General features: G+C 54.6%; 1 protein-coding gene across 2 annotated transcripts in view; it reads left to right on the forward strand.

Moving 5' to 3' along the window:
- Window positions 1–367: 367 nt before the first annotated feature.
- Window positions 368–25,434, forward strand: part of SEZ6L (seizure related 6 homolog like) — a 37,736-nt gene continuing 12,669 nt past the window's right edge. Inside the window, exons 1-3 of one of the 2 annotated variants that reach the window (XM_027900460.1) lie at window positions 368–523; window positions 22,974–23,735; window positions 24,389–24,522. In XM_027900460.1, coding sequence (XP_027756261.1) covers window positions 454–523; window positions 22,974–23,735; window positions 24,389–24,522 — 966 coding nt within the window. In that variant the 5' untranslated portion in view covers window positions 368–453. The remainder of the gene's footprint in view (window positions 524–22,973; window positions 23,736–24,388; window positions 24,523–25,434) is intronic. The other variant, XM_027900459.1, reaches the window with a different exon arrangement.

Raw genomic sequence — 25,434 nt, forward strand, 5'->3', positions numbered from 1 at the left:
CAGGGGGGCACGCAGGAAATCACAGGGGAACCGTGGGCCGGAGGATGCTCTTGGGAACCGTCCCCGGGAAGCACAGCGGGTCAGTGGGGCTGGGGCGAGAGGCGGGGAAGGGGGGCCTGCGGGCGGGGCCGGAGCGCTCGGCGCTGCGCGGGGGCCGGGGCGGCCGCCGGCGCCCTCCCCCGCCGCTCCGCTCCGCTCCTCTCCGCGCCGCTCCGCTCCGGTCCGCCCTCCGCCGCGCCCGCGCCCCCGCGCCGGCTCCGCTCCGGCGGCAGCGCCCGCCCCCGCCCCGGCCCGGCCCCGCTCGGCGCGCCGCGGCTAGGCTTGGCTCGGCTCGGCTCGGCTCGGCTCGGCTCGGCTTGACGCGGCCCCGCTCCGTTCAGCTCGGCTCGGCTCAGCTCGACTCGGCTCGCCCAGCTCGCCCCGGCGCGGAGGCTCCGCCGCGCCCGCCGCAGGATGCCGGGGCCCCGCGGGCTCTGCCTGCTCGCCCTGCTGCTGCTCGGCACCCCCGCGGCCCCGCGCCCAGGTAAGCGGGGCGGAGCGGGCCGGGGCTGCGGGGCTCCCCGGGGCCCGGCGCACCCCGGCTCCTGGGAGGGTGCACCGCCCGGGGCGGGGGGATGCAGCCGGGACGGGGAGCGGGGATTCGGACGGGGAGGGGCTGCTGGAACTGGTCGTGGCACGCCAGACCGGGGACCCCTAGCTTCTGCTGCTCCCCGGGCTGGGGTGAAACTTCTGGCATTGCGGGGGAGCGCAGCGGCAGCGGCACCGGAGCGGCAGCGGCACCGGAGCGGCAGCGGCACCGGAGCGGCAGCGGGCGCGGGGCCCGGCGGGACGCGGAGGCTCAGCACCGCGGGGCGGACAGCTCCCGCCGCCCGGACCGAGCGGGGCCGCTCCGGGAATCGCGTCCTAACGGGGGAACTGAGAGCTAAAGGGGCCGCGGCCTCCTGGAAGCCGTGCCGGACCCTCCGCTTACCTCCCGCAGGGAGGCAAGCCCGATGTGTGCCCAGTCCTCTGTGTGTCCCCAGCCCCCGGGGTCTCTCCAGCCCCCACTGCCAGGTCCCCACCGGTGTTCCTATCCCTCCGTCTCGGGCATGCGGGGGGGGTGGCCGTGAGGGGGTGTGTTTATCCAGGGGCTGCCTGTTCATTCCGCGTGTGTCACGTTTCCACGCAGACCCACTCCCACTGCCTAAGAATAGGCTCCGGGATGCGCTCGCGGGTGACTTGGCAAAGTCATCACAAACTCGCGTGGGGCTTTAACATGACAAAAGTAGTGCCTGTATCCGGTCCCTCGGCACGGGTGGGGTGCTGGGATGAGGCAGCCGGGCTTGAATGTGTGTCCGGATGGGGTTACCAGTGCAGATTGTTCAGCTGGAGAATGGGAGAGGCTGGTGTCTGCCAGTGCTGCAGTGTGTGCGGGGCCCGAGGCTGCCCTCCGGGACTGATGGGGGGTTTACAGCAAGGACGACCAGCTTCTGGCGTCAGGAGTGCAATGCTGCCTGCCCTCTTTGGTCCCTGTTCTCATGTTCAGATTGCACTGAATGACTTTGACTTTTTGGCTTTAAACACAGCTCTCTAGACAGGATTTATATTACAGAATCCATCCTTTCTGGGCAGCAAAACAGAAATGGGCATAGAGGGTGGCATTTCTCTCTCACCTGCATGTATTTGTTTGCTGTGTATGGACGTGCATGTATGTGTGGAGAAATCAGATCCAAAGTCCCTGCCGGTCCTGACGTCCTGTTCCATCATGGGGGCTCAGAGAGGCACGCTCCTCTGGTTGCACAGACACTCTGTTTCAGGCTGCTGGTGGGTTGTGTGAGAGCAGTGATGATCTCTGAGCTCCCGGGGGGTCTGGGGGAGCTGGGAAGCAAATCCAGGAAGCACAGGCCCAGTGTGGGACTCACAGCTCCCACACTGCCTCGTGTGCTGGAGGCAGGAGGGCTGCCCCAGTCCCATTGGGAGCATCAGCAGGCAGCCCAGCTCCCTGGGAACAGGATTTGGCATGATTTGCCATAAATCTCAGGGTAGGAGAACACAGCGTGCTGAACTCCTCTTTCCTTGGCAGAGAGGGAACTGATAAATTGTTGACCCTTTACAAGGTTTGGTGAATTATTGCTGTAAAAGCCCAACTCCTGCCTACGCAGCCTGGAGCCAGCAGCGACGTGGCAGCTCTGCCCGTGCCTGGGAGGGTTGTTGATCTGTGTGGAGGGGGACACAGTCAGGGTCCAGACCAGCAAACCATGCTATTCTCCAGCTTGGGTGGGGAGCAGGATCAGACCCTGCAGAGTCAGATTGCTGTGCTCCATCTGCTGCTCTTTCAGTTCATGCTTTCAAGAATCAACCAGTTTCACATGACTTGCACCCATCGGGTGCTCGGCTGGTGGCTTTTGGTGCTCTGCACTGGTGAAGCCATTTAGATCACCAGAGAGGAGGTGTGAAAGCCTCTCCTCTCCTCTCGGCATCCGCTCGCACCCACCCACCGGCACAGAGCGGAACAGGCAGCACAGGCACGTCCCTCCGCAGGGACTGGTGCCAGGAGGCCCCGGGCAGCGGCGTGCAGGGAGCAGTGGCGTGCAGGGAGCACGGTCACCAGCGGGGGTATTTGTTTAGCACCGTGAAATTATGAAGAGGGCAAACATGGGGTGTGTGGGCAACTGTGGGCAGAGAGGGCAATGCTACCTGTGCTGCCCACGCAGGCTCAGGCTAGGAGCGACCTCTGGCAAAGTCTGGTCACTGGGGATGGCAGGGGCATAGTCAGACCCCTGGGAGATCTAGGATTTCTAAATATACCCCGTTTAGGGTGTCCACTAGAGGCTGTGATGAGACCAGCAAACCCTGCCCGAGGCTGCGGTGCCGAGAGCAGAAATGCAGCCGGGGGTGCTGAGCTTTGGAGTCCTCTGCAGCCCCTTGATCTGTGCCCTCCCTTCTCCGAGGGGTTCGGGCACCCCCAGGCCGGCTGTCACAGTGCAGTAGCAAGGCACAGAGATTCCTTTGGCTCTGTGGTGAACGCAGCACCACGGGAGGCTGTTTCCAGAGAATCAGGTGTGTCCAGCAGGAAGAAAAACCGAGCGTGAACTCGGCAAGGGCTGCAACAAGTGCAGGGTGAGCTCTCGCGGCAGCACCCCGAGCAACGAGATAACGGCACAGAGCCAGGCTGCCCGTGGGATGTGCTGCCAGAGATAACGGGAATGGGGCTTGTCTGATGGAGAGCTATCAGAGGCCATGGCAAATGGCTCCTCTTTCTTCCCTCCTCCTTGGCAGAAAGGACAGGGAGAGCCTGGACCAGGAGCAAATGAGATTAGTCTCTCTTAGCCTTCTACTTCTCCCATATTTCTTGCCATTATGAATATACAAAGATGCCATTTTAAGTGTAGTTTTCTGGATGTCACAGTGTCACAGACGTTTCCTTCCATGCATTTTTAACTTCGTCCCTGAGGAATCTGTACCAGGATTTGGGGCTGAGGAGGCAGGCTGCACCGATTCAGCTGTGTGCTCACTTGGCATCCAGAATACCAGGCAGAGGTCTTGGAAAAGCAAACCATGTAAAAAGGGAAATGGGGAACAAATCAGTGTGTGATCCAGCCCTTGGAAGTCAGGTTATGCTGAGTTTGGAAGCTAATGGATAGTAAGTCACAGATGGGGCAGAGGGGTGTCAGGGCATTGCTGGACAGGTAACGTGCACATCAAAATCAGCAGGTGTGAGTACGGCCCATCCTGCCAGCAGGCAGGGATGTTCCATGGTCAGTGCCAAGTACCGGGGTGCTTTGTTATCCCATTCTGTACAAACAGTTGTGTTTTTTTAGTGAAATGGGCTTTGTATGATTAAATAAGACGCAGCTTTTGATTTAGACTACAAGCAGCCTCAGAAATCCATGTATTTTCCATCCTTTGTCACTGCGATGAGTGCAGCTGCTTCCAGTGGGCTTTGGGAACAAAAAAAAAAAAACCCAAACCAGACTAACCTTCTGTGACAATCCGAAAGTTATTTACTTGATGCGATTTTATTTTTCAAATATTTGAAAGTGGTTACTGAACAGTAAAATACACTCCAAGGAAATCCTGTTACAAAACACAGGCTCTATTTTAATTAGCATGACGAGAGCGACACGGCTGGAACCGGGGCCTGCCACCGAGTGCATCTTTCAGGAGCTCAGAGATGTCTATAGGAAACACTGCGTGAGCACTGGCTTTCCAATTTTCCAGTCCATCAGGATGGATTTACACTCTTGTCAGGGGTATGAAATTGCTGAATTCAGTGCTGAGAGTTTTGTGCCTTTAACCACTTGGTTTGCCAGGGACAGGGTTCTCTGTAAGAGGGGGATGTGTCTGTCCCTGCTCTGGCCCCAGGTACCCACAGCTCTGTGGGGGATCACCCACTGGGTGTGTAGGGTGACACTGGCACCCCAACAGCACCCAGCCCCCTGACCCCATCAGGGCTTGAGTGGGGTGAGCACCAGGATGAACCACACCAGTGCAGAGTCTGGGGCCATGGGCAGTACCCGACCATGCCCCTTCATTAGTGGGGCAGCACAGGGGCTCAAAACCAAGAGAAACCTTGGGGTGCAACTGGCACCAGCCCCAGCAGTGGGGATGGGGACACATAATCCTCCAAACTGTTGCCCCCCTAAACAAGGGGCAAAGAACAGAGTGAGGGAAGGCTCGAGCAGGGGGGGCTGTGTGGGGCAAGGGAGGGTTTGGCATCTGACTCAGGTTGCTGCCCTTCAGCTGCTGCTTGAAGCTCTATTCTGTGCTTTTCCAAGCCCTTCCCAAAAGGACCTGCTTCACAGGATCACCTTTTCTGCTGATGCGTACATGAGCAATGCTGGATTGATGGGATGCAGGGAGCAGATCCGCATGGTGCAGGTGCCTCAGCAGCTCTCCCTGAAGCCCCGAGTCCAATGCAGTGTCAGGTAACTCAGCCTGCAGGAGCTGGGAAAAGGGAGAAAGGCTTTGCAGCTGGAGTCATTCCTGCTGAGGTGTTCAGGGAAGGAAGGTGTCCTTCATTCCAGGGACAGGCCGCCAACTCCTGGCTGTCTATCTCCTTTCACAGCTTGTTAACGGACAAGTTGTTAAGGCTGTTCTCGCTCTGTCCCATGGGTCTGGTACTGCTCCATCCGCATCCTGCTCTATCCACATCCTGCTCTATCCATGGATAAAAATACCTGCAAAAAGGAAACGGCAGCCACAGAGAGGAGTGAGAATATGTGAGAGGAAGAGCCCTGCAGATACCAAGGTCAGTGAAGGAGGAGGACGAGGAGGTGCTGCAGGTGCCCGTGGTGCAGCCCATGGTGAGGCAGCTGTACCCCTGCAGCCTGTGGGGGCCCACAGGGGAGCAGAGATCCGACTGCAGCCCATGGAGGAACCCATACCAGAGCAGGGACCCTGTAGGAAGCCCATGCTGGAGCAGATTGGCTGGCAGGACTTGTGACCCCCTGGGACACCCACGCTGGAGCAGCCTAATCCTAAAGGAGTGACCCTGAGGCAGGGATCCATAGTGGAGCAGGTACTGGAGGACTGCAGCCTGAGGGAAGGACCCACACTGGGAAGTTCATGAAGGACTGTCTCCCATGGAAGGAACTCCAGGACTGTCTCCTGTGGGAGGGTGGAGCAGCTTCAGTGGGCATCCCTCCAGTGCCAACCCAGAACATCTTCAGTGTCACCCGCACCACTGGAAAAGGGAAGAAAGGGAATAAATTAACTTCCATTGCTTGCAGTGACCCCTTTTCACTTAGCTCTGTCGTGTCTCAGACTTTATCCATAAGGATTTCCAAAATCAGAGGTGATCCATGGAGCTGGGCAGCTGGAGGAGCCAACTGGAGCGTGGGGTTTAAGGGGCAAAGCTGGGAGTAAGGGAGACTCATTTTGCAAGACCAAATACAAGCCTTGGTTATCTGTGGCTTGGATCCCTGTGCCTGGGGGATGCTTGAGCAGCCATGGCCAGTGCCTGGGTCTTGGCACAGTTTGGGGCCCCCTGACAGCCCCTGGAGCCCCAAAAAACAGGCAGTGTCAGGAAGGAACTTGCAGGAGCTGTGAAAGTGGGGCTCAGCTGGCAGGGAGCTCTGCCAGTGCTTTTGAGAAGATATTATTCCTGTCCCAGTGTCCTCCTTAGATGACATGGATGTAGGATAACAAGCCCTTTGAAGCGTGCTGCTGGGATTTAGTGTCACGCTGTCACAGCTGTGGAAGCTGCACCGAGCTGTAACTCAGGGATCCAGATGAGTGTCCTGGTCCTGGCTGCAGCCAGAGCCTGTGGGGAGTGAACAAGAGCACTCAAATCCAGCCACAGGCCTGGAGAGGGGAGTGATAGCCCCCTGGAATGGGGATCCTCTGCTGCACTGCTCTGTCCCATGGTGCCAGGGGGCTCAGGGCTGTGGCTACACAGAGGTAACACTGTTCCTAACCCTTGCTAGGGGGACACAGTGTTCCTGAGGTGCTGAGGAGCTGCTTTCCCTTCTGTTCCCTCTTTTTGCTTGCTAGAGCTCCTGTTGGTGGTGCAGCTGTGGCTGGCATGCTCCCAGAGCACAGCCCCGACTCAACCATCTCTTTTTTTGTTCCTTTTCCTCCTTTTCCTTTCCCTGGGAAGAGGCCAGAAGAGCAGCTGACCAACCCTGAGCGCTGGCTGAGCCTGGTGCTTTCCTGACATAAAGTGAGGAGGCTCTGCCTGGATTCCCAGGTCTGCAGGGTTAAGCACAGAGTTATCCAGACCTTTCTCCCTCTTCCCAACCCCAGGATCCCATTTCTGCAGTAGGTATTCAACCCCCCGACTGCCCCAGGGGCTTGGCTCTGTGTCCCCTCCTAAGAATGAGGGCAGAGCACCCCAGGACAGATGGCTGCAGCAGGAAGGTGCGAGGAGACTTCATGGAAGCAAAATCCAAGCTTCTGGCAGAGAGGAGGGATCGTATGAGCAGCCTGGCCACTCAGCCCGGCTCCGAAGGCATGATTCCAAGTGCAAAGCTTTAGTCTGGGAAGGAAATTTGGTGCCAAATGCAAAGGCATCCAAAAACTGAAGCACGACAGAAGGGATAACTGTGGGGTGGATCCCGGAGCAGCGTCATCTGCTCGGCAAGAAGGATTCTCACGTCTCGGTCCGTCTCGCTGTCTTGCACAGCGGTGTGTGATGTGCCAAAAACAGGAGCTGAGGGGCAGGGAGTGTCCTTGGGAGGGCGGCTCTGAAGGGTGACCCCAGGGAAGGGACAGCAAACCTGGTCCCTGGGGCTGCCAGGGGACATTCGGTGATGTGCTCCAGCCCGTGGTCAAGGGGACCACTGCGGGGACCTGGCACAGCAGGCAGGAGTGGGCAGGCAGGCACAGGAATAAGAGGGGGAGTGAGGGAATGTTCTGGAAACCAGTCAGTTCAGGGCAATTTCAGAGCTAGTCAGAATGGCTGAAAATATTTAAAATTCAAGAGAGAATCTCCATCTGACTTTTTAGGGTGGATTAATGGAGCATGGCAACATTTTGTGGATGAGATGCTTCATCTCGGGTAGAGTGGTGACTGGGGGACAATACTGAGGACATCACTTCTGATGTCCCCTCTGCCACCTTGCATCTCTTCCATGATGATGGGGCTGCACAGCAATCTGCAGGAACAGGGCTTGCATCTCCTGATGCTGATTTAAGTGCAATTTCAGTAAAACCAGGCTACTCCTGACAGTCCTGAACATACATTTGCAAAGATACAAAGTCCTTAAATTGACAGACCACTCTGGCATGAGCCTTAAGAGCTCCCAGTTCTCCCAGGACACCAGCACATCCCCTCCCAACGCAGGAGCTCTGCAGACACAGCTTAGCTATGTCCCTTTGGACATGTCCAAAGTCTTGAGAGCATCCTTAGAGACCTCAAACCATTCCCAGAGCCGTTGGGGTTAATCAGCTCTGGGGCAGAGGGGAAAGGTCCTGGGGCAACACTGTCCAAAGCAGCCACCCATTGCAAAGCCACTTCAAAATCTGGGACCCCAAGGCAAGGAAAAGCTCCTTTCCAGGGTACACAGCCCCCACCAGACAACGTCTCCCTCCACTCCTTATCATCCATCCATATTATCCACGCAGCAGTTTTTAAACTGCTGCTGGACACTATATTTACATAAATATGTGAGCCAATGAGGTTTAAAACTCTAGTGAGCTCTAAATGGTGAAATAGGTTTTTGGAAAGAGGATTTTATCAATTTACTGCTAGTGCAAATCAACAGAGCAGAATTTACAAACCCATCAAAAAGCGAGGTGACAGTTTGGAATTAATCCTCTGCCCGAGGCACACGATGTACCTCCACAAACATCTCCCAGCATAAATATATTTGAGAAATAGTGAAGGAAAACGTAACTCCTAATGCCTGTGCACGCTGGCGGCAGCGGGAGATGAATGGAGCGAATGTCATCGGGAAGGTGCTGCCGCCTCCTGCTTTATTTTTATCCAAGACTCAGTCCCCAGCCTGCGCTGAGGTATTGCAGTTTGTGCCAGAATTTTCCCGCAAGAAAATTTCCCCAATAATCTCTCTTCCTCATCCATTCTTTAAAAAAAAAAAAAAAAATAAATTTAGTTTCTCCATAAACCCCCTACCCCCCGACACACCCCCTTTCTCCCCTCTCCCCCATGCTACCCCCGCCCCACCCACTGCTGCTTGGAGCAGCTCTGGAGGCAGAGAGGCAGAGGACGGAAAACAGCTTTCAGCGTTCAAACCCAATGCAGCATCCTAAAAGGCACAGACATTCCCATTCCTGCTTCTCCTGGGCCCCTGGAGCCGCATCTCCCACAGCAGGATCTGTGCTCGTCGTCTGGTGAGGGGCTGGGGCTGCTTTCCTCTCCCCGAGAGGTTCAGAGCTGCCACGGAGATGAAATCAGTGAGGCAATATCAAGTAAAAGCCAAACTTTTCAAGCTTTCTAATCACAACTAGAAAGGCTCCTTTTCAGCTTTTGTTTCCAGCTCACAGAGGAGCCCGTGGCTGCCAGCGGCGAGATGGAGATGACTGTGAAGGACACAGGCTGTGTAATCATTTAGGAATGAATTGAGGCTTTCTTGGAATTCATTAGGAAAGGTAGGGAGGGAAGGGTGCAGCAAAACAAGAGTCCTTACAGCTTCAGCCTGCTCCCCAGGGGCAGAGCTTTTCAGTTTTACCCCCGCAAAATGTCTTTTACAGCATCTAAATTTGAAAAGGGTTCCATTTCTCTAGTTGAAGTTTATCCAGAGCCTGCAAGGCAAGGGAAGCTGCACCTCCAGCAGCCCAGCTGGTTCCCCAGCACCACTGAGCTGTGGTTCCAGGCAGGACCCCCAAGCCTGCTTCCTTGGAGCCTTCTGATGTGGCTGAATGGCTCAGCTAGAGCTAAGCAAGGAATCTTGAAACGATTTGGGTTGGAAGAGACATTAAAGATCATCTCATTCCAACCCCCTGCCTTGGGCAGGGACACCTTCCACTAGACCAGATTGCTCCAAGCCACGTCCAACCTGGCCTGAAACACTGTGGCAGTCACAGCTTCTCTGGATGACCTCCACCAGGGCCTCACCACCCTCACTGCCAGGAATTTCTCAATACCCCATGTAACCCTGCCCTCTGGCAGTGGGAAGCCACTCTCTCTTGTCCTGTCCCTTCAGGCCCTTGTCCAAAGTCCCTCTCCAGCTCTCTTGAAGCCCCTTTAGGCACTGGAAGGGGCTCTAAGGTCTCCCCGGAGCCTTCTCTTCTCCAGGCTGTCCAGCCCCATCGCTCCCAGCCTGGCTCAGTAGCAGAGGGGCTCCAGCCCTGCACCCACTGGTGGGATGAGGCCCAGAATGATTGTGACTCATTGTCCTGGTGGGTACATGGTCACCCAAGGGCACAAATTGAATTGAGTCATAGCAAACATCATCTCCTGGAGTGGCTCAAGTATCCGATCGAACTTCCATGGGGGAGGGCTGTATTTTTCCACATTTGCACTCCACATGCATCAAACTGGCCTCGGGAGCAAAGTCTTTCTTAAATTATACAGCATTGCATCCTTGATCAAAACAAGAAGGCTGAGCAAGCAGCAGAGGCAGGAACCTGCCTAAAGTCAGAGCTATGATCCCGGAGTCAGTCACCTCTGAAACAGGGGTTCAGCTCTGAAACAGGGGTTCAGCTCTGAAACAGGGGTTCAGCTCTGAAAGTTCCTTCCTCAGCCCCCCAGCACCATCTCCAGCCACAGGCCAGAGCCTTCTCTCAGGGAAAACACATGTTGCGAGCCCAGGACCCTTCAGCCTGATCCCGGAGTGTTCAATATTGCATGTCAAAATGGCAATGCTTAAAACCAGATTTATGTTTCAGATGTGCCTCTTTTAATCACACTACACTGCTATCAAAAGGACATTAAAAATTACGGCTACCCGGTAGAAACATAAACAATAGCAGCAGTGAAAAAACCCTTATCCGAGGCAAGTGACAAGCAGGGTTTTATAATTAGCTGATTCTTTACCTGCTGGGAAGAAGAGTTGGGTGTTTTCTCACCACCTTTCCTCTTTATCAGGGCGTGCCAAAGATAATATCAGCAGGAAATGTGCCCAGGCACCAATGATATGACACGTGTTTTACAGGAATACACGAGGAACATCTGACACAGCCCCTCTCCACAAGCTGATTCCAACATCAAAGCTCTCTGGAAAGGCTTGTGGAGCGATGCAGCTCCCTGAGCCAGAGTGGCACTTCCCAGCATGGTACTGCTGGTGTCACACGGTGCCAAAGCTGCTTTGATGGGAGTAGAAAAGCTGGAAAACCAAAGAGCTGCCAACTAGGAGGTGTGATGGTCTCCAGCAGGTCCAGGTCCTCCCCAGCACATCCATTCTGAGGCAGAGATGGGGGTAGAAATGAGCCTCCAGAGCTGGCATTTCAAGGCTTTCTTGGTTAACTCAATCCATCTGTGATTAATGAACCACGAGGCTCTAACTTGAGTGTGTGGGGTTTACGATTTTTCTATTTAAGGAATTTTTTTTTTTTGGGGGTGGGTTTGGGGTAGAGGAAAGTAATATTGCCCAGTCCCTTACAAGGGAGATGTTTTTCCATGCCCCTTGTTAGCGTTCTTGTGCTTGTTCCCAAGGTGAAACACAGTGGAAGGGCAACAAATCTCCGTGGACACAGGAGGTGACACATCCCCACGCAGGGCAGGTGACCTGATGCAGGTGGGGAGTTCCCTACAGCGAGTGGGAGAGGCAGAGAGTTTCTGCTGCTGGCCACAGTCCAGCTAGAGGACCAAGTCCTCTTTGCTTGTTTGTGACATGCTTTTAGCCTTCCCCTTCTCCCTTTTGGGAAATCCAGGGACTGTCCTTTTAGGACAAGAGGGCACAGGCTTAAGCTCTGCCAGGGGAGGTTTAGGTTGGATATTAGAAAGAAGTTCTTTACAGAGAGAGTGATCAGGCACTGGAATGGCCTGCCCAGAGAGGTGGTGGATTCACTGTCCCTGGATGTTTTTTAAGATGAGGCTGGATGTGAGACTGAGTGCCATGATCTAGTAATCATAGTGGGGTTGGACTTGATGATCTCGGAGGTCTCTTCCAACCCAGTTAATTCCATGATTCTATGATTCCTGGGTGTTGGTGCTGCCCTGGCAGACACACTGGGTGTAGAGGATGGGAGGTCCCACACCTCATTAGCTGGGCACAGCTGTCACCACCCCAGCAGTCCTGGGCAAAGTGCCCAGCCTCTTTGTTTCCAATGTACTTGCACCCCCCAAAAGCTTATCATTATCCTTTCTGATATAATTAAGATCAATCAAACAGAATAATAGAGCAGAGGTCAAGGAAGGCTGTTACTTCCTCAGGGAACAAGGGGCTGCTTTTGTCAGAAATACCAGGGAGCCAGCTTAATTGTTCTAAATTTGAGAAATTATGAAGGTGCTTTGTAATTGCATGTTCTCCTGCACTGGAGAGGGAGGAGGGACCTGGGAGAGGCTTTGGATGGGAGCTCCCACACTCTAGACACTGCACCCCCAGCTCTGGGGGCCACTGCCACGGAGCAGGGTTTTAGGGTTTGATGGGTCATGACACCCCTACTGGGCTGGAAGGAAACTCTCTGCCCTGTGCCCGCCCAGCTATTGCACATGGATGAGGAGGGATGCAGAGGGATACAGATTTTGCTGGGGTCAGGCAGGGGACTCAGCAGGGCTGGGGGCTGCACCCAACCCTAAGAGTGAAGCTGCTGCTTGCCATGCAGTAGGACTGCGCTCCTTTCCTGACATCCTGATGGCTAATGAAAATATATTTGCTATCTGTATTAATTAAAATAAAGTGCAGCAGCTCGTCATGAGGCTCCGTGGGAGAAGCTGTACATGGGTTATCATCATCCAGCACAGCGTCGTACAGCAATGGAATTAGTTCTGCCAGGCCATCTTTAAAACACAAATCACTGATGGCTGATACAGCTAACAATTAATTATATAGAAACCTGTGTCACTGGAAACGAGGTGAGGGCTGAGGAGCAGCAGTAGCAGCCCAGGACCCTGCAAGGATGGACGCAGGGTGGGCTGGTGGCCCCAGGGTCTGGGACAGGGCAGGGCAGGGGGGTGAAGCCTGTGCCAACTCCAAACTGCTGCTCTGCACCCCTAGAACAACTACATTTTTAGTGAGAAATTCTTAAAAAAATGTTAAAAACTGAATTTCAGGCAAATCTTGTCTGCAAAGGGGTTAGTTTCTGAAGGAGTGAGCCAGTGCAGAGGCACATCCCTGGCAAGGAGACTCTGGACACCGGGGGCATGACAGAGGCTGTGGTTCCCATACAGATCTCTGCAGCAGCATGTGCCCGTGGGCACAGGGAGCTGCTCTGCTGCCAAACCCCAAATTGTCCTGACATAATGAGGATCCGGCACTGAAGTGCAGGTTATTGCTTTTTTAGTAGGAAAACACTAAATAATGGAGGGGGTGACTGGCTGACAACCTGCATCAAGGTCAGGCTGGACGGGGCTTGGGGCAACTTGGTCTAGTGAAAAGTGTCCCTGCCCATGGCAGGGGGTGGAACTGGATGAGCTTTAAGGTCCCTCCCAACCCAAACCATTCTATGATTCTATGGCTCTATGATCACACCTGCTGGCACTGCTCCAGCCTGTGAAACATCGTCTGGGAGCCCAGCAGGTCTCGTCCCTCTGCCACCCCGTGCAGTTCCAAGCTCTGCCCGCTCTGCTGGGGCACACGAGGCCGGCAGTGGTGCGGGAATGGGAACAGGGAGCGCCGGCTGTGCCCTATTTCCCACCAGCCTCGGCAGCACAGACCGTCCCCATAATCGATGGAGCCCAATAACTGTAATAACCACAACCATCAGTAACCCTCCGCTTTCCCTGCCTTCCTGATTGCCGGCAGCAGGGCCGTTCACAAGCTGTCAGGAGTCATTAGGCACCAGAGCTGCATCATTTCAGAGCAGTGCAACAGGGTCTTTTCAAGGGCACCAGCACGCACCGGGCAGCACCAGGCAGCACTGATTCCTGCACGGTTCCTGCATGGCCTCAACAAGGAGAAAGTGCAAAGCAAAGCATTGCCTGGAAAAATTCCAGCCCTCCCACCTCACCCAGAGCAGCTCCTTGGGATGATGCAAAGTGTGACCATCATTAGGACACACTGACCCCAATGCCTGGCCCAGCACACTGTCCTAGCAGGCAGAGCTGAGACACCACTTTCTCCCTGTGGAGGAAGAAATGGGCTGTGCATGGATTAGGGGCTGCAGAGGACTGAGGCACAGCCTGGGGTACCAAGAATCCCCAGTCCCTCACCCTGAGCAGCTCCAGCTCAGCCACCTCTCCCCCGTGCATGGTGTGATCCCGGGTGCTGCATCCCTGTGTTGGGAACAGCCTGGCAGAGTCCAAGGGGAGAGCAGAGAGCACTTGTGCACCCTATGCCAGATGTCACCTCATTGCTCTGAGGCACCTCTGCAACTCAGGAAGGAGGCAGGACCTGGTGGGCTTCAAATCCTGCCCTGAGGTGCCCCAGGGCAACTTTTGGGCTACTAAAAATCCAATCTTTTGGGGTACCCCTGGAAAAACCCAGGGAGGAGAGCAGTCAGGGGCAGCTGCAGCCGTGCCAGCTATGTCCCACCCTGCTGCTACAGGGGAGGCAGTGATGCAGCCCGAGGTGCTGCCAGTATCTGCTGCTCTCTCAGGAGCCTGGATTGGAGCCACGCTGTGATTCCTGTTACATCCTGTGAAAGAAATATAAAGAGCTGCCAAACAGATTGAGCAGAGGCAACTCAGCTCTCCCCCATCGCTGCAGTTGCTCAGGGGCTGTGCCGAGAGCTCTGGCAGGAGCCGAACCCTCCGGCTGCCCCAGCCGGGAGAGCACCGGGCAGTGAAGCTGCTCTGGTCACCTGCATCTCTAACATCACGTTGTCATCTCATATCCCCACTTCTGGAGTGGAAATCAAAACTAACCAAACCGTGAACACACTGCAGACAGGTAGAACAACAGGGGAGGTTTTGAATAGTCAGATATTCCATGCTTGTGACTGCCTGGAAGTGAGTCCATGAATGATTTATAGCCAGGCAGAGAAACAGTCAGTGATTATAATCAGACTAAACTTTGTCTCTCCCGATGTTTTAGAGCTGTGTATCCAGTAATTGCTTTCCAGTGTCCCTAGGGACCTACCTCTTGCCTCTTGACTGAACCCACTGGATGGGAGCTTGTGCAATTCCAGGGTGTCCAGTGGGTTCCCCGAGCTGTTCACCCTCACTGGCATGTGCTTGGCCAAGGCAGGGTAGGCAGGGATACAAATGTATGGCCCACACTCCCACAGAACCCCTGGCTGGTATGGCAAGGGATGCTCCTTGGAGCTTGGGGACATCAGTATGTCAGGGAGAGGAGCCTGCAGGGGCAAAGCCCTTCTGGCCATGGCATTCCCACCTCCCCAGCCTGCCCAGGTGGGTCCCAGGTGGCAGGAACTGCCATGGCTCTGTGGCTGGGACTGAAAGCACAGAGGGCTCCTGGCTCACTCCCTGTGAGCAATGTCCTGCCCACAGCAGAGCTGCTGAAGCCTGGGCTGCGTCTCTGCCAGAGTTCCTGCATCCTGCCCATGCTCTTGCATCCCTGCTGGGGCTCCTGCGTCGATTCTGGGTCCTCTCCATCACCCCAGAGGAAGTGCCAGGGCAGAGCACCCCTGCCAACGCCTTGGCTCGTGCAGCACTGGCACCGAGAGGCACTGGCATGGCAGGGAGACAGCTGAGCAGAGCCCAGCCAGGCAGGAGCCCCGAGGAGCTCCTGTGGTGTCACAGCACAAGCAGAGCACGAGCTGCTCCCAAAGAGTTAATCCCGGCACTCGCTTCTTCAGATCTGCTCTGCTACATCTTAACAGTGATGGGAGATTAATTATTTTAGCTGCAGAGAGCTGACTAGAACGGGGTTTTGTAGCTAAATATACTCCTTCTTTAGGAACCCATTTAATTTTATGCCCTGATGTAGACAGCTGGGCTGGATTATTGGTGCAGAAAGGAGTTTCTCTTCCCCCTCTTCAATTTATACCCTGAAAAGCTGCCAAAATACCTGATTTCATCTCCCCGGGAGTGCCCTGAGGAGCAAACATCCCACGTGGGGAGCCCAGGAGAGTCACAGGCTAGATCTACCTCTGCTCCTTCATCCCTATGGATTTCTCATCCCTGGGATTGCTCGAGGCCAGGTTGGTCGGGGGTAAGCCTGGTCTAGTGGAAGGTGTCCCTGCCCATGGCAAGGGGGAAACTGAATGATCTTTAAGATCCCTTCAAACACAAACCTTTCTGGGATTTTGTGATCCCTGTGACAAAACACCTCTAGAGTGGGGACACCCATGAGGACACTGCAGCAGAGGAGGGCACAGCAGGCCCCCCTGCCCCTGAGTGTCCATGACTGGTGCTGGCTGTGCTAACCCTGGGGGTGCATCTGGCCAAGGTGGAGTTCTGGTACTGGGGATTTACCAGGAAGACTAGAAAGCTCAGTGGGAAACTTCCTATTTGCTCCCAGTGAGGCTGAGCTTCCAAAAAAATTAACTCCTCCTTGAACCCACCGGACTAATTCCTTTCAGCCAGGTCTGTCTGCCCGCGACAAGGCACAGATGTGTCTTTCTTACACTTGATATCATAAAAACGTGATAAACCCAAACCAATCGCTGCATCAAAGTTCCACTCTCTGTGATGGCTTTGTCCCCCTGGCACCTGGTCCCCACGAGGCCGTGTATCACTCTTGGAATATCAGGATAATTCCTCTCCCATCGGCTGGGGAAGCAGTGCGATCCATCTAGGAACAGTCAGCATGTGATGGGTTGTATCATTTCCACACTGCAAATCTCTTGATTCCTCCATAATTGGATGAGTCTCTTTAATTCCTCTTCCTCATTAGCTGCTGCCGCTGCTCCTCCTGCATCCTTTCGGGAAGGAGCTGGGCAATTCCCAGCGTGAGCTGATTTCATCCCTGGGCATTTGGGGCTCTGAGGGCTGCTCTGTGCTAGGTGTGATACAGGGGTGAGGGGTGCCAATGTGCCAGGGCTGGGGCATCACTGGGACACAGAGGCTCCAGAGTGATGGGACCTGCCCAAAGCCACAGGTACCTGCACAGAGCTGGTGTGGCCAAAACAAATGCCTGAGAGTCGAAGTCTCATTGATTCCAGCTCCATGAAGCAGCACTGGGGAGGAAAATCCATTTTCCTCATAGCTCAGAGAAGTGTGTAATTTCCCAGCATCTGTCAGGCCGCTGCAGATCGTTAGAGCAGTTACGAGCTTCTCGGGAACACGTGGAGGGGAGAGGTTTGCAAGTTTAATTCCCGTATTCCTGGTGGTGTCCTCGCTCCTGAGCGGAGTCAGCCAGGCACAAGCAGCATGAATTCGCCAGTCAGGCATAAGCAGGATCGATTTGCCACTAAAACAGGTTTTTAGGAGTGTTTTGCTGTTGGAATATTGCCCACCACCTTCAGCAGTCCCTGATGAACTCCCTGCTCCCACTTGAGACGAGGAACCTACTCACCTATGGCCAGTCCAGGGGGCTTTTTCCATCTGATTCAGCTCAGTGCCAGGATAAGTCTGGGAATGGGTGTGTGCTGTCCCACAGGACCATGTCCCAGCCCCACATCCTCTGCCAAAGCAGCAGGTCCCTGAGCCTCTTGCCATGAGCAGCAGGCACTGGTGAAATTACTCTCTTCCATCCCTGGAAGTGTTCAAGGCCAGGTTGGATGGGGCTCGGAGCAATCTGGTCTAGTGGAAGGTGTCCCTGCCCGTGGCAGGGGGGTGGATGAGGTGGTGTATAAGGTTCCTTCCAACTCAAATCATTCCAGGATTCAGTGATACCATGATTCTCTCTTTTCCTCCCTTTTCCTTTCCTGACAAAGACAGATTTGCTGCTGGGTGTGGGAGCTGCAGCCGGGTGGGCAGTGGGGAGGAGAGCCTGGTCCTTCCCGGCCATGGCTCCTCGGGCTGGGCACCACTGCCAGCATCCTCACCCAGTAATGAGGGGTTTCCATGGCAACCTTATTTGAGCATCACAAGTGACACAGATGTAAATTTTAAAATGAAATATTCAGACCACAGTCCTATGAGCATAAATAAACCCCTGCACATGGGCAATTTAACAGCATTTTAAAGCAGATCGGAAACTCCCCAGGGCCACCGGAGTCTCTGTGGCATTGGGAAATTCATGGGAATGGAAAGAAATGCATCCTGACCCCATCCTGCCCCAGGAATCCCAGTTCTCAGCTGCATCCCAGCCTGAGCCCAGAGCAGGATCTTATCAACAGGGAAAGGTGCTGGTTCACCTGTGCTGCAGAGGATGTCGCACATGGGAACAGCGTGGGAATGACATCCAGGTGCCCTCTGGAATGGGAGGCAAGTCATTCCCGAAGTTTCTTGACCTCTGCTGCAGTCTCCTCCTGAGCAAAGGCTGGGTATCTTTTGTCTTCTGAAATATCTTATATCAGTTGTTCTCTGGGGCAGTCTACATTTTCATGGTGTGCAGGACTGAGCACTGGAGTCTTGGGGCTCCCAGCACTCTTGTGCTGTCATCTCTGCTCGGCAGGACCCGGGGACAGGCGCTGCTCCTGTGTCCTTATGCCACATCGGAGAATCACTTTCTATTTTCTCTGACTGCAGTGGAAATGCTTGTCTGAAACCCGTCCCCAGCCCTCCCTCTTCTGCCTCGCTGAGGGCACAGAGTCGCCTTTAAGAGGGAAGCGGCTCCGAAACTCACCGTGCCGCGGGCAGACCCTGTTCTGGCTGCGCTTCCCGGCGCTCCCACGGGGATGACTCACCCGGATCGGATCGCTACGGCTTTATTTGCTTACAGGGAGAACGGGCAGGATGCTCTTGAGGAAAATATTTTTTTTTTTTTTTTTTTTTTTTTTTTTTTTTTTTTTTTTTTTTTTTTTTTTTTTTTTTTTTTTTTTTTTTTTGCTATTGGAAAAACTTAATTTGCTGAAACTGTAACTGCAGGAAAACGTGGGATTCACATCTCCTGCCTGGAGGCAGGCGGCCAGCGAGGCTCCTTCCGGCTGTGGGGACATTTGGAAAACGAAGGACTGTTTCGATTAAGGTTTTTCTGCTCTTCAAGATTCAAGGCAAAAATATAAAATCTGAAACTGAACCAAAAAATTTCCAATCCGTCACAGCTGAGTGTTTTCATGGACACATGCTTTTTCTCAGGTCCTCACTTCCCACCCAAACCCTCTGTTTTCCTCCCTGAGAGTGAAACCTGTGCAGCATGTGCTGGAGGTTGGTGTGGGAAGAGGCAGAAGAGCAGGAGGTGCCCAGGGTGCTGCTGCCCCTTACCACCCACCAGACCCCACTGACACTGGGTTGCACCCGGGACTGGCCTCAACAGCCCTCTTTTGTCCAAGATCTGGATAAGCCCTGTATGAACTCATCGACCTGATGATCCCGTTCCTCCCTCTGTAGTGCATGGCAGCCAACCCTTCTTCATCAACTGTATGGGAATTGGGATTTCTGGGGGTTCAGCCTGCATGCAGAGGCTTGGGTGCTTGGGGGTCAGGGATCAGTCCTGGCTGGGGTGCTGAGGGGTGCAGGATCAATCCCAGCTCTCCATGAGGGCTCACATGAGCAAATGCTACAGGCAGGATTAGCCCAGGCCAGCACTCATCAATCCACCTGAGCCCATCACACAGGCAGAGCACAGGGCTGAACACCACCATTAATAGCATCTGGATAAGCTTTATCCATTTCTGCTATAGTCAGATCCTAAACCCTCCCGGACAGTGACTCCTGAGCTCGAGCAATCCCGCTGCCATTCCCGGCAGCTGCGGAGCATGTGCTCGTCGTGCAGCAGCGATACCATCGGCATTAGTAATGGGAGCCCACGATACAGCTACTCATGGTTTAGCCTTTTCAGGAGCACAGCGGCAAAATGAGGCCTTTGTGATTATTCCAGCATCCTTTTATCAGGCGTTTGCAGCTCCCTAATTCCTCTAAGCCCCTCTGGCTGAGGTATCTCAGCAATCAGGTTCGCCTGCAGCTCTCCAGCCCCAGCACCTCTGGAACAGCAGATGTGTCTCTACCACCACTGCCCATGGGACAGAGTCCCATCTCACTGGTTGGGTCTGCAGGGATCGTGGGGACCCTTTCACATGAGGATGAAACTCTGGGGCTCCCGTGGGTGGTTGATGCCTTGAAAGAACCTGTGTCAGTGCCGGGTCTGGGTGAGAGGAGACATTCTGGGAGCCCTTGCCCTGCCACCCCTCCTATCCTGCTGCCTTTCCAGACCCCTGTGCCATCACCCCAGCTCTGGGAAAGGGTTGTGTCCCACTGCCAGCTCCCACAGTGCTCAGCACCCTCATCCCACTAAGGAGCCAGAGCTTCCGACATGGCTAAGTATAAACCGCGGGGGAGTGCGGCTGGTTGGAGACATCCTCCCTGGAGCCGAGCTTCCTTCCGTGGTGTTTACACGCCGGTATCCAGGCAGATCCCAGAATAGACCTGAAGAAGAGCTGTCGCTTTGCATTAAGGCCACTTGTGCTCCAAACTGTCCTGGACGTATCTGTCCCATCCTGCAGGAGCAGCTGCCTGTGCCCACCCTGCTGTGCAGAGCACTGAGCAACGGATGCCACGCGTGGGGGAGCGGGGGCTGCAGGGCCACAACGGAGGCTTCCATGGATTTGGAAAAGCCTTTCCAGTCCTGAACTGCCTGCAGAGAGTTCCTGATCAAGATACAAGACAAACCCCTTGTTCAACTCAATAGCATTTATTTCCTCCAGAGCTGGTTTAGCAGATTAGATCAAGGTCAAACGTGACCATTTCTGTTCCACCAGCTCAGTGTCTCCAGATTGATAATTTGTGCAGAACAGGATGGATTTCGGCAGCCAATGAGAGTCCTGCCCCAGCCCAGCCTCCTGTGGAGCCAGGTCATCTCTTACTCTGTGGGCCTTGGAGGCAGAAGAATTGCTGTGTGCATTCAGATCGTCATGAAAAGGCTTTCCAAAACCCACCCTGACCAGTATCAAATCTGGAAACCCACTGCAATCCTTCCTTAAGGATGTGGATACTTGGTTCTGCCCCCTGAGATGGGCTCCAGGCAGGACTGAATGAGCAGGGGGCTGCGCTGGGGCCGTGGGGGTTGTGGGGCGGCTCTGAGGTAGATGGGGAGGGAGCAGGGTCTGGCAGCCTGGGGATGTGCTGGAGCACAGCTCGGGCTTGGGGGTGGTGATGCAATCTGGAGCTGAGATCATTAATCACTTCTCTTTCTTGTAACATGGAATAAGCCTATATTAATCCTTGATGCCAAAGCCCCTGTGCCACCCCCTTCCCGCTCCAGCCTGGCTTCAATCCGCCTTCTCCGCTTCCCTGGAATGCACATTTGCCCTTTACAAACTGAAGCATGTTCAGTGTCTCATTAAAGAGTCGCTTTACAGAGTGTTTTATTTCATGCTTTGTTAAGGATAGAATCGGGTAAATGCATCCTGGCAAAGGATCTAATAAGGAATTAGTCAACTTTCCAAAAGCATAAAATATGGTTTAATGGCAAAATCCATTAAGAATTAGGGTTCATGTGACAAATAACCTAGGGATGCTGGTTTGATGTTTCTGGGAATACCCTGGCTTTAAGGACTTGGGATCCAGCAGGAACACTGTCTGTCCCACTGTCATCCAGTGCCCCACCATGTCCCACCACATCCCACCACCCAGCAAGTCCTGTTCCCTAACCTCCAGGGCTGTGCTGCCTCCTCCCTGCCTGAAACCCCCATCTTCTCCCATCATGGAGAAACCCTTTTGCTGCAGGGCACTAAAACCAATGAGGTGACCTGTAGGACAGCAACTTTCATCCTGGACTTCAGCTGGGAGAGGAAGGCAGAAGTCCATGAAAGCACTGCAAAACTTCTCAGGGAAGGAGAGTTGACACTGGCACTGCCTTGGGGCCTGATTTCCCTCCATCTGCCCATGGCAGGATGTGCATCAGCCCATGGCAGGATGCCCATGGAGGCCAGGATCAGTCCAGGGTGGGATGGAGAGGGAGGCAGAGACCGTCAGAACAGAGTGGAGGTTGCAGGGTCTCCCAGGTCCCACTCCCAGCAACATGTGTGGGGACATCAAGGCACCCGAGGGGAGCCAGGGGAGATTATTCAGAGCTGACACCAGTCGGTGGTTGCAGGCAATGTGTGTGAAATGTCTTCTAATGTGCTAAGGGAATCAGCTAATGGATTTGCTGAACCACTTGCTAATTAAAGTATTAATGTTTTAACTTGTGGGAAACATAGTAGGAGAGGCCAGGAAATCCTCTGGGGCCAGACAGGTTTACTGGTGGCTGGATCCACGACTCGACTGGCTGGCAGCAGGACGCAGCGGCTTGGGGTGGGCACGGCTCCATCCCTGGCTGTCCCAGGGCTGAAAGACCAGCTCAGGTACTGACAGTGTGTCCAAAAACTCTCTAGGACCAAGGTCAGGAAGCAGCACAGGGACTGTCAGTGAATTTTTGGTGACTCCATCCTTCAGGATAACTCACCAGCCTTTGCCTTTCCCTGTTATTCCTTTTCCTCAACTCTTGCCGGAAACTGCTCCGATTTTCCAGAAGATGGAGCAAAGTCAGTTTTCATCAGTTGCTTGGTCCCTCTGCACAGGCTCTTGTGTTGTCCCTCCAAGCTGGTGGGTAGTGTCACCCGGCAGTGTCCCTGACTTTCAGATTTCGCATCCAAGAGCTCCATTTCTCCTTCTTATTCTGGTCCTACCTAAATTGTTAGAATTGAAACACAAAAAAACCCAAGTTAAGTCTAGGCCAAGCATTGTGCTTTTGTTTAAAGCACCTATACCACCGACTGTAGTGATGTGCTTAGGGTGATCCGGAGGTTTATCTGGAATCTGCTTGGGAAAGAAACCCTGGCTGCTGCTCCAGCCCCCCATCTGCAGGAGAACTGGCACTGTGGTGGGCGTGTGTCCTGGCTGCCCCCGTGGGCACATCACAGCAGCTCAAGCTGCTTTAGGGAGCAGGTCGGTGCCTTTGTGTGCAGCTGTGAAGGGGAGCACGTTCCTGGGCAGTCAGCAGTGGGGCTGGGAGCTTGCAGACCCCTCATGCCCACACAAGGGCAGTGATCCTGCATTTTGGGGCTCCAAACCCTCCCAGGGGAGCTGAGGGGGCTGGAATTGTGGTCTTTAAGTACCGTGCATTAAGTGCTTTCCCTGGCAACTGCTGTTTCCATGGAAAGCTTTCACTCTCTGGCTCTCAGAGCTCTTTGCAGTATCTCACAAAGATCACCCCGTATTTCACCACACAGACCATAGCCCGGACACTCCACTTGTGGTGGATAAATCTGTATTTATGCAATTGTCCCCTGGCCAGGGCAGTACTGGGTGGCTTTGGTCTCTTGCTCTTTCCTGGGCATCCCACAGGTTGAGTTGGGTTGGATTTGCCCAACACAAGGGGTGCCTAAGGGTGCTCTGCCAAGGCTTGTGTTGTGCTGTGGGGACTGGTCATTCCTACTTTGGGAGAGCAGCAGGTGTTTCTTTGGCCACAGCTTTCCAGGGGAATGATTTCACACCAGCAGCACAGTTATAACTTCATGCCCAGACTTGCCCAAGTCCCACTTTTGCCTGTTTTTTTTTTCAGACAGTGGATCAGGGGCAGCGCTGGTCCCTGCCAGCCCAGACCCTCTTGCTGCAGATGAGCTGGTGGACAAGACGGTTGGTGGAGCTGCGGAGTTCGAGCACGGCACGGGTTTAGCCGGTGGAGCTGAGGATTTTGGGCACGCCATGGGTTCAGATGGTGGAGCTGAGGCGCTGGGACATGCCACTGCCCTCAACCTGCTGCCAGCCACGGAGGACGGTGCCAAGCCAGCAGCAGAGGAGACAACGTTGCTCATGCAGAGCCATGTCCTGCCAACAGCCAGCACAGCCCCCAGCACTGATGCAAAACAAACTGTCCCTGTTAAGAAAAAGCCACCAACTCTAAAGCAAGTAAACACAGGAAGAAAGCACCCAAGGCTCAAGCCCACCCTGGCAGGGCCCCCTGGGACTGCCTCCCCATCCAGCCCGCTGCGCTCCCGGCTCCCCGCCACTGCCCAAGATCCACGAGTGCCAGCAGAGGACAAGGAGCAGAGCCCCCCAGAGCTGCCCTGGGGGGACCAGGCCACCACCAGCTGTCCCACGCTGCAAATCTCCCCATCCACCCTGCCACCAGCCCTGCCTCGGCCCTTCCCAGACAGCACAGGTGATGCTGGGGAGGTTCCAACTGTGGCTCCCAACAGTGACACCGTTATCCCAATGAACAGCGCGGAGAGAGATGTGCACAGCTCCTCATCAGAGGAGAGCCAAGAAACCACCACATCCACCATCATCACCACCACTGTCACCACCACGGAGCCCACCCCAGGTAAGCTGAGCTGCCAGAGCACGGGCACAGGGGTACAGCAGCTGATGGGGAGCAGGTCTGTGTTTAGGCAGCCCCTCAAAACCAGGACACCACCTGGCTTTGGGGGGCTGCCTAAAATCTTGGTGCTCAGAGGGCTGGAGCACCTCTCCTATGGGAAAAGGCTAGGACAGTTGGGGTTATTCAGCCTGGGAAAGAGAAGGCTCTGGGGAGACCTTAGAGCCCCTTCCAGTGCCTAAATGGCACTTGAGAGGGACTTTGCACAAGGGCCTGATGTGACACAGCAAGGGAGAATGGCTTCCCACTGACTTAGAGCAGGGTGAGATGGGATATTGGGAAGGAATTCTTCCCTGTGTGGGTGGTGAGGCCCTGGCACAGGTTGCCCAGAGAAGCTGTGGCTGCCCCGTCCCTGGAAGTGTTCCAGGCCAGATTGGACAGGGCTTGGAGCAACCTGGGCTACAGGAAGGTTTCCCTGCCCACGCAGGGGGTGGGACTGAATGATCTTCAAGGTCCCTTCCAACCCAAACCCTTCCATGATTCTATGATTCAGTGGGGTCAGCTGATGGAGCAGGGACCTGGGTGCTGGGTTTTGGGGTGCGGGAGGGAACTGCCAGGTGATCGTCCCTCGATGTGATTGCTGGTGTGTGTTTCCCCAGTCCTGTGCAGCATGAGCTTCCACGACCCCGAGGGCTACATCGACTCCACAGACTACCCCCCGCTGCCCCTGCACGGGTACCTGCAGTGCACCTACAATGTCACCGTCTACACGGGCTATGGCGTTGAGCTCCAGGTGAGAAGAGCTTTGGTTTGGGGATTCCCACGGCCAGACCCCTGTGTTCACAGCAGCAAATGGTGCGAGGCACCCACAACCTTGGGCATCGATGCCCTGGTCACCTGCACTTACTAAAATAAACCTTCCCAGGGAAAAAATAGATTTTTCTTAGGCCTCTAATAAACAAACTGTATGAGGGAGCTGGTACATCCCGAATGTCAGCGATGATCAAGCCACTTAAATGTCACACAATTAATTTAACAACAAGGCACCAGCAAGCAGTTTGCTAAAAAGGCACTTGGGTTTGGTGGGAAGAACACCAGTCCCCTGGTTCTTGCATCCCCTTGCCTGCTGGGAAGGGTGTGGGTGGCCCCAGTGGGTGCAGGAATCCCCGAGGCAGCAGGATGGGCAGCCCAGGTTCCCTCTCCAGCCAGTGCAGGTGCTCACCTTGTGCCCTCCCATCAGTGTGGGGGGATTCTCACTAGGTTGATGTGCTCCATCAGCTCTCCCCAAAATACAGCACCCCTCAGACTGGTGAGGCTGGGAGCAGGGCAGGGGCCTCAACACATTCCAAATACTCTCCAGATCAAACCAGCCCAGGGTCCCCATACTCTGGCATTCAATCCTTTCTTCTTGCATTCTCCCCATGTCACTGTTTGCATCCAATTAGCATCCATTAACTTTTAATCTGTGTAATTAAGAATGTGCATTAGAAGGAGCAGGGGTTCCACTGGGGTTGTCCCCTTCAAGTGGGCACACACTGGGGCTGGTCCCCAGGGCATGATGGCAAGGTGGCCACCAGTCCCAGAAGGGGGCCAGTGGTGACAGCACAGGGTGAGCACTGGGGTGTCTGAGCATCTCAGACACTTTTCCAGGGCAGTAACTGTCTCCCCAGATCTGCAGGGTGCTAAAGACAGGCTGCTCTGCTGT

The sequence above is a fragment of the Empidonax traillii genome, unplaced genomic scaffold, assembly GCF_003031625.1.
Source record: "Empidonax traillii isolate 1590-97213 ecotype Southwest subspecies unplaced genomic scaffold, ASM303162v1 scaffold731:size316458, whole genome shotgun sequence".
In the NCBI taxonomy this organism is placed as follows: Eukaryota; Metazoa; Chordata; class Aves; order Passeriformes; family Tyrannidae; genus Empidonax; species Empidonax traillii.